This window comes from Papaver somniferum, chromosome 5 (genome assembly GCF_003573695.1).
Source record: "Papaver somniferum cultivar HN1 chromosome 5, ASM357369v1, whole genome shotgun sequence".
Taxonomy (NCBI): domain Eukaryota; kingdom Viridiplantae; phylum Streptophyta; class Magnoliopsida; order Ranunculales; family Papaveraceae; genus Papaver; species Papaver somniferum.
In genome coordinates this window covers 191,441,238-191,452,849 of record NC_039362.1, presented here as the reverse complement: position 1 = coordinate 191,452,849, position 11,612 = coordinate 191,441,238, and the positions used below count along the sequence as shown (strand labels likewise).

Genomic DNA, 11,612 nt, shown 5'->3' with positions numbered 1-11,612 from the left:
AAAAAAAAAAAAAAAAAAAAAAAATCAGTTAATCAAGATTAGCCTCTTCCAAGCAATTGAAAAATAGAGATAACAGTATAGAAACTAAATGGTGAAATGAACTCTCACCATATCAATTGATTCCAAGAAAAATAAAAATGAAACTTATGAGCTTCCATGCCATTTACACACTTACTAGAGTAAAACTTATAGATGAATGAATCTCCAAACTCATGAATGTGAATTTTGATGGCGCATGCGCTTTTCTAGAATCACTTCTTTTTTGAACCTTTTTCTGAAAACGTTTAATGTCTTCTGATGGAATCAAAAAAAAAATTTGGTGATCCAAAACACAAAAAAAATGAAAGAATCTCAAAAATGAAACGTTTTTTATTACACCAAAAACAATTCTCCTCCTCTTTTAATTCCAATTTTTTCAATTGCTTTTGACCTCTATTTACTACCCCATTATCCTCCCACGATTAAGAGAGTTTGTACCAATAAATAAGTTAAAACCGTTCATGCTCTAAGGTCTGCATGCAACAAAACGGCTGCTCCTTTATGACTAGCACGTAATAACCCATTCCAAAAGAAAAAACGTCCAAAAAAATTTGAATGTGTCCCTAATTACAATTATCAATGAGCAGTGTATAAATAAAGGAGTGTATTTTTTCAACCACACACATTCACTCATTTTCAACTCATTTACTCATTCCAACTCATTTTTTGGGTGAAATTTTTAGCTTAAGAATATGAACATGTCAAACATGATTAGCCACAACCTCACCAAAGCTGTTTCCCAAAACGTGTTTGCTTTCTTTTCGAAAATGCATGATTGTAATGAAAACAAACCTGCAGTACTCAGATTTCGTGTTGTAAGAAAATGGGAAGAGATCGATTTCATGACGACCAACGAAGTCACTACTTTGGATTTACTAATGATTGATGAAAACTTGAGTATATTGTTATTTCGATCTGAATTAAACTTTTTTTTTAAAAGAATAAATATTAGTGACGCCTTCTAATCATTTTTTACATAATTACGATGAATATAAACCTGCATATATCAAGTTTCGTGTTGCCAGAAAATGGGAAGATATCGATTTCATTGCGACAAAGTAAGTCACTGCTTTGAATTTACTAATGATGGATCAAAACGTGAGTATACTTTTATTTCGGTCCAAATCAAACTAATGTTTATTTTTTTTAATAAAAATATTTGTCATGCATTCTAATCAATCTTGACATCCAACACAGGAAGATACCATGCACGCCGTCAATGAAACGACTGCAAACCTGCTCATAGTGTAGGTATCCATCAATGGATAATACTATATTCCTCTAATACCAGAACATGTATCGTAATTTGATACTCAATGTGCACATACTGTTCTCAATGCAAACTTTCAATGACCCATAGTTAGATACTATATTCCTCAACAAGGACTAAAATTGACTTGCCAATGCATTTGTTCTCAATAAACTAATAACCGAAAAAGGGCTGAAATAATGCAGGTTGTAATCCATAACATCACTTGTGACCTAAAAAGCATAACTCATATGGATTTTTATGTTTACGAAGCTTACACATTTAGTGATTTACAGAACAATTTATATGCACAAACTAAAATTACTCCATTTCAACATGAGACAAGACAAATCAAAAAGGCATAACTAATAAGAAGAATAAAGACACAGTAGTAGTAGTAACAACCTCTGGAGAAAACCCATTTTCCTGAGAACGAGATAGGGCCTTGAATCAAAATGTTGATCCCGTCAGCTGTCTTAAGAGATATTAAACTATATCGCTTAGTAATTGGTGCAGAGGAAAATACTCGCTTAGCTCGATTACTGTAACAGTACAATAAAATTAGAAAATCACTGGGACCCTTTTCAAGCTATACATTCTCAAACTCCTCCCAAATCTCTACTCTTTTGAGAGATTTGTTGTGAGACCAAAATACACTAAAAACTCCTTCGAACTCCCCAAAGCAACCAACTCCCTAGTATTGTAGGGTTTTTTGACTAACAGGGAGTTCAAGAGCTTTTTTTAAACTCCCCAACGACTAACAGGTGTTTTCTAGGGAGTTTAGGAGACTCCTCTAAACTCCCCCACGACTAACGGGGATTTGGAGAGACTCCCTCAACTCCCTCATGACTAACAGGAGAAAATCTAAATACATTAAAATCTCTCAAACTCTCCCACGACTAACCCCTGTCAAACAAACTTTATAAATAAAGAATATTGGATACCAAATGCAAAAATCAATCCCAAAAGTTAAAAATAGATTCCCAAACCCTCGTCCTGTCAGTCAAAGTGTCAAACCATCTTTCCACCGTTTGTTCTGTCCCACTACTAGTCATTACCAATTAGTTAAGACTAAAGAGTTCATTTGATTGCCGAGGGTTCTGGTGTTTCTACTGCTACTTCACGCTTGATATTTGAACTTCTGGGTAAGGAAATCCCTTAATCAGTTGTCTAAGAGATTATTTTGTTGCATGCACTTTGATTTACTATTCATGTCTCAGAAAAATTAGAATTTGGAGTTATTCATAAATCAAACTAGCCTTTAATTCTTCTAATTCTCATTTTTATGTTCGATTTTGAGGCAGAAACAAAGATTTATCCTTTTGATCTTGTTTTTGTAATATGATTCTTATACACCCTACTAGCTAGGGTTCTTCAAGATACTGCAATCAAAGGTATAAAATTTGGTTCAGTTTTTTTGGTTTTCAATTTGCAAATTTGTCTCATTTGATTGTTGTCCTGATTACCAATTTGAGGTATTCAGGTCACCCTTGGTTGCTAGTGTGAAATTGCAGTACTCCCCGTTGAGGTTCTAGTTTTGCCTCTAATGTAAGGTAGTAATCTTTACTTTGGTTTAGTCTTTTTCTTTTGCAAATATGATGGTTTCGTCAAGTCATTGTGTTCGTTACTTGCGGTACAAAATCGGCATGCAGTTATGGACGACTTCCCCTTGTCTTCGAAATTCAAATGGAGGATCGAAAAAGTTTCTAAATTGAACCAGGACAATCATTTGTCGCCTACATTCACTGTAGGTCCTTGTAAATGGTATGTCAAACAACTTTCTGCCGAACCCCTTGTAAATGTAACTATTTCTATGTTACAATTTAAGCGTTGATGGATACTTATCTTGATATCATATTCTGTTAAATAGGCGATTGCTGGCTTTTCGTAGGGGAAGAAATGTAGATGATTACTTATCAGTCTATGTGGTTGCTGTCGAGTGTACGGACTCCAGATATGCAAGATTCAGTTTGGCTGTTGTTGGTCAAACTAATAACACGTTCAAGAAAGGTATGTAGTGTTAATATTAAATGGATAACAACTGTGTATAGGCTCTAAATTTTAGCCTGTGTGTTTGTTCTTATATAGAAACGGAAGATCGGATGTTACATTTCACGAAAGAGGAAAGTGATTGGGGGTTTGATGAGTTTATACGGTTTAACGAGCTTCTCGATCCTAGCAATGGATATATTGTGAATGATGCTTGCACTGTTGAAGTAGAATTGCATTCGTTTTCGAAACAAGATTCTATCAAGCAGGTTGGTAGCTTGTTGTTCCCAATTCTGTAATTATGATATAAATTAGCTAGCCTTGAAATATTATGCAGAGATTAATTAACTGTTGCATTTGTTGATTTTTTGATTCAGGAATTCTTGCCCATGGAACTCGTGGAATCCGGCCATTCTGGTATGAAGTTTTCACATGAGAAAACCAAGAACAGAAAGAAGCTAGCAAAGGACAATTCTTCAGCTGTTCAAAGGTATAGTTTCACACTACTGACTTCCCATAATGTTGTTAAATTTTCCTCTAATAAATATAAATGATTTAACTGCTTCCATTTTTAAAGTGCTTTCCGACAATATAAAAATTTACAACTATACTTTTGTCATTTAAAAATTTATTCATTTGGAGTGTTATTTGCAGAACATTCGTTTATAAAGGTTAGACTTTACATATACACTAATTTTACAATAATTTTGTAGAACATTCGTTTATTTATACTTGTGAATGATGGGACAATCCAGTGCATTATAGGATGAAAATTAACCTATAGGAGTTAAAAAAACTGCAATGCGTCTATCCCCATCCTTATCCATTTACTCCTTTCATAACCTTTCTACCTTGTTTACTTCTAATATTTCTTATTCTCCATCCAGGTCTAACTGGGATAAAAATGAAAATTTTCCAGTTTCTTCCAAGTCTAGAATCGGCGATCAGTCGACGCCTCCTCCAGTTTCTACTGCAGTTCTTGTTACACCCAAGTCGTTCAAGAAACCAGATTGTTGTTGGAAGTATTCCATTGATGAAATCAAAGATAGGTATCATCTTGATGAGAGATTCGAAGTGGAGTTCGTCGAGGGAGAAGATAAGCTGACTGACACACTTATTAAGAATTTTCCTTATGACAGAGATAACCTATTGATTGCGGTCGGCCAGTTGGAGGCCGGGCTACGTTTACCTTTGTACTTCCCGGAAAATCCTTTCTATTATGAGGTGTTGAGTCAACGTGCTGATAAGAGGGGCATCTTTCAGTACACCGGCAATTTCTTTCGCTTTCTGCGTGAATGTCGCAAACGTAGTAAGGGACGCACTGGGATGATGTCTATCGTTCCTCAGTTTCGTCGTGAGGATTACACCGCAACCAACTTCAACTGGACTTGGGGTGATAGCATATCGGTGAGGAACAGGTTTCCTTGGTGTGTCGGCCCTCGCCGCATTTCTTATAGCCAGGATCAGGATTTCTCCGGTAAAGTCGAGCTCCTCTCTGAGTATAAGCCTAATAAGGGGAAAAAGTGGTTTGATATGGTGCGACTTGATCATGACGAAAAGTGGTTCCGGACTCCCTTGCGTATTAAGGGTCCTTGGGTGATGGGCTGGTTAACTTCTGGAGATCCCCGCACCTGCTTTGAGAAATACTATCCTCCTTACGAACCATGGACTCTAAACATGGTTGCCAGTACTGAAGTGGTAGATTCCTCCCTTATGTTACCCTTTGTAATCCGCTCATGCTTTCTTTTAACTTTTTTGCCTGTTTGCTTCTCTGCATAGACTTCTGCTTCTCGTTCTACCGATGGGACTGCCACAGATGGTGACGATCCCAGTGGGAAGACTCCACTTGTTCGTCCGAAGCGAAAGCCCGCCCCTGGTGACAAGACTGTTGAGGTAAAGATTAATCTTTTGAAGTAGTTTATATATGTGCCCCTGTTCTTTTGTGTAAACATGTTTAGGTCTCGGCGCAGGATACAACTGTGAAAAGGTCTCGGCCTGATACATTGGATGTCCGGTCTTCTAGTAAGAATACTGAAGATGTGGAGATCCGAAATGTTGACGGTGATCTGCAAATTCTTGACACCTCAACCACCAGCTGTGATGTGTGTTTGAGTGACAAATATACCGTGAATCCTGCAAAGGGGGATGCATCCATTCCTTCTGTTGATCCTTTGGCCAACCCACCTGTTGCTACGGATGTTGTGCCGTTGCCAATTGGTGATGCCCCAAGGGTTATGGAGGAGAATACTGCTCACGCTGCTCGTTCTGTGAATTCGAGTGTTCTTGATTTCGAAGCCGGTGATGGAGGTAATGAGTTTGAGGTACCAGGTAGTATCTTTTGTGGGCCTTTAAAAGAATATTCTTCCAGTGCTACTCCTGCTGTGGAAGCGGGTCCAGCTTCTACCCCTGTTGGTGCAAATCTCACTTCAGAAGTGCAGTCTGGCACCATGGCTGCGGGTCAAGCTTCTGCATCTGTTCCTGGTGCAGTGTCGTCCAACATAATTGCTTCTGACCCGCTATCCTCTTCATCTGGCGTCGATCCGACGAAGTCCCATATGTTCTGTAATCCCTTTGTTGCTCTTGAAGAGTCCGAGGATGAGGATGGGTTGATGCAGTCCGCCATGTTGGACTATGAGTCTGCCTTCTCTTCTGTAAGTGATTCTGACTTCCTGCTGCTTTTTATGTTGAGCATGGCCAAACTCTGATTCTAACTTCTTTTTTTCTACCCCCAGCTTGCTAGGTTTGGTGAGCACTGCCGTATGGCCCGTAAGTTAAACCATGCCAAATTCAAAGATCTTGCTACCCTCTTGTCTGGTACTCAGCATGACAAGGATTTGCTGGCGTCAGAGGTTTGCGGTCTTAAGAAGCGGATGCAGGGATTGGTCAGTCGTGCAGACGAGGCAGACACTGCACTGGCTAAACAAATAGAAACCACTAATGGTAAGTGTTTCTAGACTGCTCTTTTTTCTTCCGTGAGTTGATAAAGTCATTTTTGTGGTGGTCGTCAGGGGTCCTCCATTTTTTCCTGTTGCACGAAGTCAACCACAAGTCCGAACAATCATTGCTTTTTCCAAGAATATGATCACTCAATTTGCGCGAGCCCTTGGGCAAGAAAACTTTCAATCTGACATTCATGATAGTCTGTAGGAAAATCCCCAAGACCGTGTGGCCCAGTTAGAAAAATCCTTAGGCTACCTGAAGACGTTTTGGTGACAACGCTGAGGCTGTTACTTATACCTTAGGGCCAGCCTAGAAAAGGCAGTGCTATAATAAAGAATACTGTACTACGCTGCCCATGACATTTTTAGTGCACAAAAGTGTAATCTTGCCACAGAAAAACGGATCATCTGAAGAAGTTCAAGAACCTTGGAGCATATTTTATTAGGCTTGGTGAGGACTATGAATCCATATCCACCAAGCATAGGTCCTGTGAAAGCAACAAATAAGTTCGACTTGTGTGGAAGGTAGTTCGGTTGTGCTGATACGCGGCCTTTCTCCGATATTCATTCTTATCAGCCTTTATTTCTTTTCTTCCTTTGTATATGTGTCACAGAGCAGCTGAGCATTGCGAATTCCCGAATTCAAGAGCTTGAAAGTTTGAACCAGGATCAAGCTCTACAACATGCGGGTGTGCAGCTTCAACTGCAAGATGAAGTTGCGGGTCTGAAATCTCAGCTCAAGGGAAACGCTAATCGGGCCAAGGAATTTTACGTAAAGTGGGCCAAGGATCAAGTAAACCAAGCTTTTGACCTAGCTGAATCTTCTGGGATGATGAAGCCTGGTGAAAAGTTCAAACGTCTGGTATGACTTGATACCATCACTTGTCGGTGGATGATAGAAGCCCTTATCATTTTGTTTTTCCTTGTGACGATTCTGTAACCTGTGGGAATTATTGTTTTTTAGTTGGTCACGTTCGAATTGCCGAATAGTTCATTTCCACCGTCTTAACCATGTAACTATCTAAATCTTTTTTTGCAAAAAGATTGTATAGAAGGTTCAATTTGCGAAAATTAACTTTTGCGCGTTCCTTAGGAATATTGATGTAAAACTAGCTACACCATTTAGTACAGATAACTCGTTAAGGTAACTCACCTATCCAAAACTTGAACTCAGGAACATTGCAGCGTGCTAGAGTCTCTTCACTCAAAAAAAGGAATACAGTGGCAGAATCACTCTAGTTATCTTGATCACGTAGTTCGATTTTGAACTCAATCGTTCACGGTGAAATCTAGAAATTTTGGTATCCGACTCCTTGTGTGGCCTCAAGATTTTACATCATTGATGGCTCCAAGTGCACGGAAGCTGAATACAAAAACAAGCTTTCAGTGAATTTGGGAATAATAACAAACAGATAACTTTCGGTTAACTTGGAACCAGTAAAACTGAGCTACTTTTATGTTGATGTGGCCACACAATAATAAGTTTAGCTAATCACACATCCAATAATCTTGCGTCAAACTTTGCATTTATATTTCACTAGACGTGCAAATTTGTATCAATCACTTCCCCATGTAATAGGAAAATCCCTGTCCCTTTTAGATTTAAAGACACTCAGATATTCATATCTACTACAGCAAATTAGAACCACCCTACTATAGGGTTCAATATTTAGAAGCCCCACAAAATGGATCCTCCACTATCAACTCCATACTTTCATATTTCGATATTTCCAGGCCCAATACTTTCATTTTTAGGGCTTCATAATGAAAATGTTTTTTTTCGCTATGACAACTTTACCCTTTTCTATTTAAACAAGAATAAAATCAGTAGATATTTTCATTTCTAAATTTTCTTTTTCTCTCTTGCCTCTCTCTCGTCTGTGGAGAAACCATTTCTAGGGTTTTCTGAGATTTATTTTCCACCTTGCGAATTGATTTGATTCAATGGAGATTTCGTCAAAATCATTCATCGTTGATGGAGAAGATATCAGAGAAGATTCATTCACATGATTCATCATCATCGTTTTCATCTGATTCTGATAATGAAAGGGAAGTTAAACATCAGTCAGTACCTAAATCTTCATCAGCAAAAGGTGTTCATTCTGCTATTAATCGCCTCTTGGGAACGAAGAAACCTGTTAATCATGTCTTTGGTGGTGGAAAGCGTAAGAATCTCACTACTGATTTTTTGTGATTTTTTGTAGATTTGTTTGGTAGTTTGGTGGTTGATCTAGGTGTTTTGAGGTTGAATTTTGAGCTTGAAGTTCTAGATTTGGTTTGATTTTGTTTGGATTTGGAATAATTTCTGATCTGGTTTTAATGGACTTAGTTGCATGTTATTGGAGGTGAATAATGATTTGTTTTACTGTTAATTTCATGATGCACTTGATTGGGGTTTGTATGTAAAGTTGATGTCAATTCCTAGATGTTTAGTTTGTTTTGCTTGTCTGTGATCTTATCGATGTTTAAGTGGCTGTAATTTCTTGTTTTTGTATACTTAGATTAGGATGTATGAATCAATTAAATATTAAACATGTAAAAATTGAAGCTATATTGATCGGTATCTCACTTTGTAGCTGAACTGATTGATTTCGTCGATCTGATTAGATTTACGAAGGTGGAATTTGGGTATTACCAAGCTTGTTATAGATGTATTTATAAGAACTTGCAATATATATAACATAAACTTTATATCCCAGGATGTGTAACTAGCAGTTACACATCCTGGTAGTTACTACTAGATCATCATCCAAACTGAATGATGGTCCTTTACTGAGAACAAGCTGGCCATAAAGCAACTGTTGAACAATGTTATCTAGTCATTTTAATATGCATGATATACCTTTTCATAAGTACTTGCAATATACATAACATAAACTTTATATCCCAGGATGTGTAACTAGCAGTTACACATCCTGCTAGTTACAGGTTTCAGATAACTAGCAGTTAGACATCCATATGCCAACATATATAGATACCTAGAAATGTGGAAATCACAATCAAATTTTATGGAGTCATGTTTACCTGAAGCTCACTCGAAAACACCATCCTCATCTGCTTAACCACTTTTTTGGTATCATTATCAACACCACCACTCCCTGCAATCCACACGTACACGTAAACAATGTATATAGTTATTAAGATCCTTATTTTTCTGAAAATTCATTTGGTCAATATTGTCCTAGTAATTGAAAACAGAAACACTGAAGATATACTTTGCTTCATGTCTTAGCAATTGAAAATCAGAAACTTGCATTCATGGACAAGCATTATAAGATTATATTGAATTAAATTATCTTTTGCGAAGGTACAGAAGTATAGATTGACTTAAGGTAATGAGAATCACATAACATGTAGCTTATTTGTTTGAGCAAGATTGTTACTGAAATTTGAAACAGTCAAGTTTGTTGAAGGTAAACTTCAAGACATGCATTTGTATATTCCTTTTCAATCATCATAAGAGAATAGAATTACCGCAATAGCTAACGAAACATAACATGTAGCTTATCCAACAAACACATTTCCGATGCCAGTGAACTTCCCTCTGCAAATAATTGATAAGACAAGTTAAATATCACCATTACTTCACATATCAATTTGTTTACTTTACAGTCCACCTACATGTCTTTTTGAATTTGAGAGTTGAGAAATTATTTTGTTACGATATGGCCCAGAATTATTTTAGTAAAATTGGTTGGTTGATTTGTGAATGCTTAGATTTATCGTTATGATTAATGTGTTGTGAATTTTCTGCTGCTGCAGCTGCTGATGTTTTCTTATGGAGGAACAAGAAGATTTCAGCTAGTGTTCTTGGTGGAGCTACTGTTACATGGGTTTTATTTGAATTGTTGGAATACCACTTGCTCACTTTGGTCTGCCACTGTTCTATATTGACTTTGGTTGTTCTGTTCATGTGGTCGAATGCATCTACCTTCATCCAAAAGTGAGTCGATTGATTGAGCGTTTGCAAGTTTTCCAATGGATTCTTTTCTTCTAGAGTTGTTTCCTATGAATTTGTTATTGTTCTTTTCGGGTCTCGCCCAAATATTCCTGGAGTCCATCTTCCTGAGGTAAAGAAGATCGAGAAAGTCATCAGCAGTGAAAGATCGAGAAGACTTCATCACCAGAAATTATTGAACAAGTAAATTTATTCTGTTGCAATCATTTTAATTCGATCAAAATAATTAGTGATAGATCTCAATATGGAATTCAAAAAATATTTTCATAAATCTCAAAAACTGAAAACTTCAGTTTCATTTCGAGAAGATCGAGAAGACTATGAAGTAAACAAATTCATAGGTGAAATGATGGTGATCTTTAACTTGTCTTGTCTCTTATTTGCAGATAGAAGTTCACTGGCATCGGTAAATCTAAGAGGAAACGCCTGGAAATAATATCCCTTGGTAACCACAATTCTACTGAAATACCCATATTGTTGCATACCTTCTAGTTACACAAGTTAAGTGGATGTGTAACTTCAAGTTACACAGATTAAATAAATGTGTAGTTTCTAGTTTATATGTGTAACTTCAAGTTACACATGTTATATGCTTGTGTAACTTCTAATTACACAAGTATGATGCATGTGTAACTCTGAATTACACTAGACATATGCATAAGTAACTTCTAATTACACATGCTAAAATGAACAAACTTTGCAACCAAAAATTACACATACCAGTTACACAAGCTAGTTGGATGTGTAACCGCTAGATACACATGCTAGTTGGATGTGTAATTGCCAATTACACATGCTATTTCAGTGTGTTAAAGTTGAAAATATATTTGTCTCGTTTTCTGAAAAGTAGTATTGCTCTCTTACTGACAAGTTTAATGAGACTAATATTTTGGGTAAGGGTGGGTTTGGATGTGTTTATAGAGCTCATATTGATGATGACAATCTCATTGCATCTTTCAAGAGATTGAATTGCAAAAGACAAGATGCAGAAACTGAATTTAAGGTTTACTCAACTTCATTTATAGAGATCAATGCAAAGTTTTCTTTTTCATTTTTTGGTCATTCTGATGTTAGACTGAATTCGAATTACAGAATGAAGTATATTCGTTGAGTAGTATTTGACATTCGACTATAATTTCCCTACTGGGTTATTGTATTTATGGCGAGACGAAGTTCATATTTTACCAATTGATGCATAATGGATCTATAGAAACTCAATTGCACGGCATAACTATTATATGTTGTTTTATGTCAGACATTACTGAAACTTGTAAAGGTTGACACTATTTTGATTGACATTATAGGACCTTCTCATGGAACGACTCTCACGTGGCACCTGCGAATGAAAATTTCTCTTGATACTGCAAGGTTAGTCCAGCATAAGGTATGGTTATATTTTTGATTACATAAGGTATGGTTATATTTTTGATTACATAAG

At 36.8% G+C, this 11,612-nt stretch overlaps 2 protein-coding genes across 5 annotated transcripts; both read left to right on the top strand.

Moving 5' to 3' along the window:
• The first annotated feature begins 2,306 nt into the window (after positions 1–2,306).
• Positions 2,307–7,291, top strand: LOC113284089. 4 transcript variants are annotated; one of them, XM_026533488.1, is made up of 12 exons: positions 2,307–2,433; positions 2,593–2,682; positions 2,772–2,836; positions 2,941–3,052; positions 3,159–3,298; positions 3,377–3,546; positions 3,655–3,767; positions 4,165–4,975; positions 5,057–5,170; positions 5,248–5,928; positions 6,010–6,217; positions 6,831–7,291. In XM_026533488.1, the coding sequence occupies exons 4-12, from the start codon at positions 2,943–2,945 to the stop codon at positions 7,082–7,084; spliced, it is 2,601 nt and encodes an 866-aa protein (XP_026389273.1). In that variant the 5' UTR covers positions 2,307–2,433; positions 2,593–2,682; positions 2,772–2,836; positions 2,941–2,942; the 3' UTR covers positions 7,085–7,291. The 4 variants fall into 4 exon arrangements, with proteins under 4 accessions (XP_026389273.1, XP_026389272.1, XP_026389274.1 ...); XM_026533487.1 differs by having other exon boundaries at positions 2,772–2,841; XM_026533489.1 differs by lacking the exon at positions 2,593–2,682 and having other exon boundaries at positions 2,360–2,433; positions 2,772–2,841.
• Positions 7,292–7,558: 267 nt separating this feature from the next.
• Positions 7,559–11,285, top strand: LOC113280409 (reticulon-like protein B3). Its single transcript, XM_026529035.1, has 6 exons — positions 7,559–7,602; positions 8,167–8,381; positions 9,979–10,159; positions 10,250–10,314; positions 10,561–10,580; positions 11,025–11,285. Exons 1-6 carry the CDS (start codon positions 7,559–7,561, stop codon positions 11,283–11,285), a joined length of 786 nt encoding a protein of 261 aa, XP_026384820.1.
• Positions 11,286–11,612: the final 327 nt, after the last annotated feature.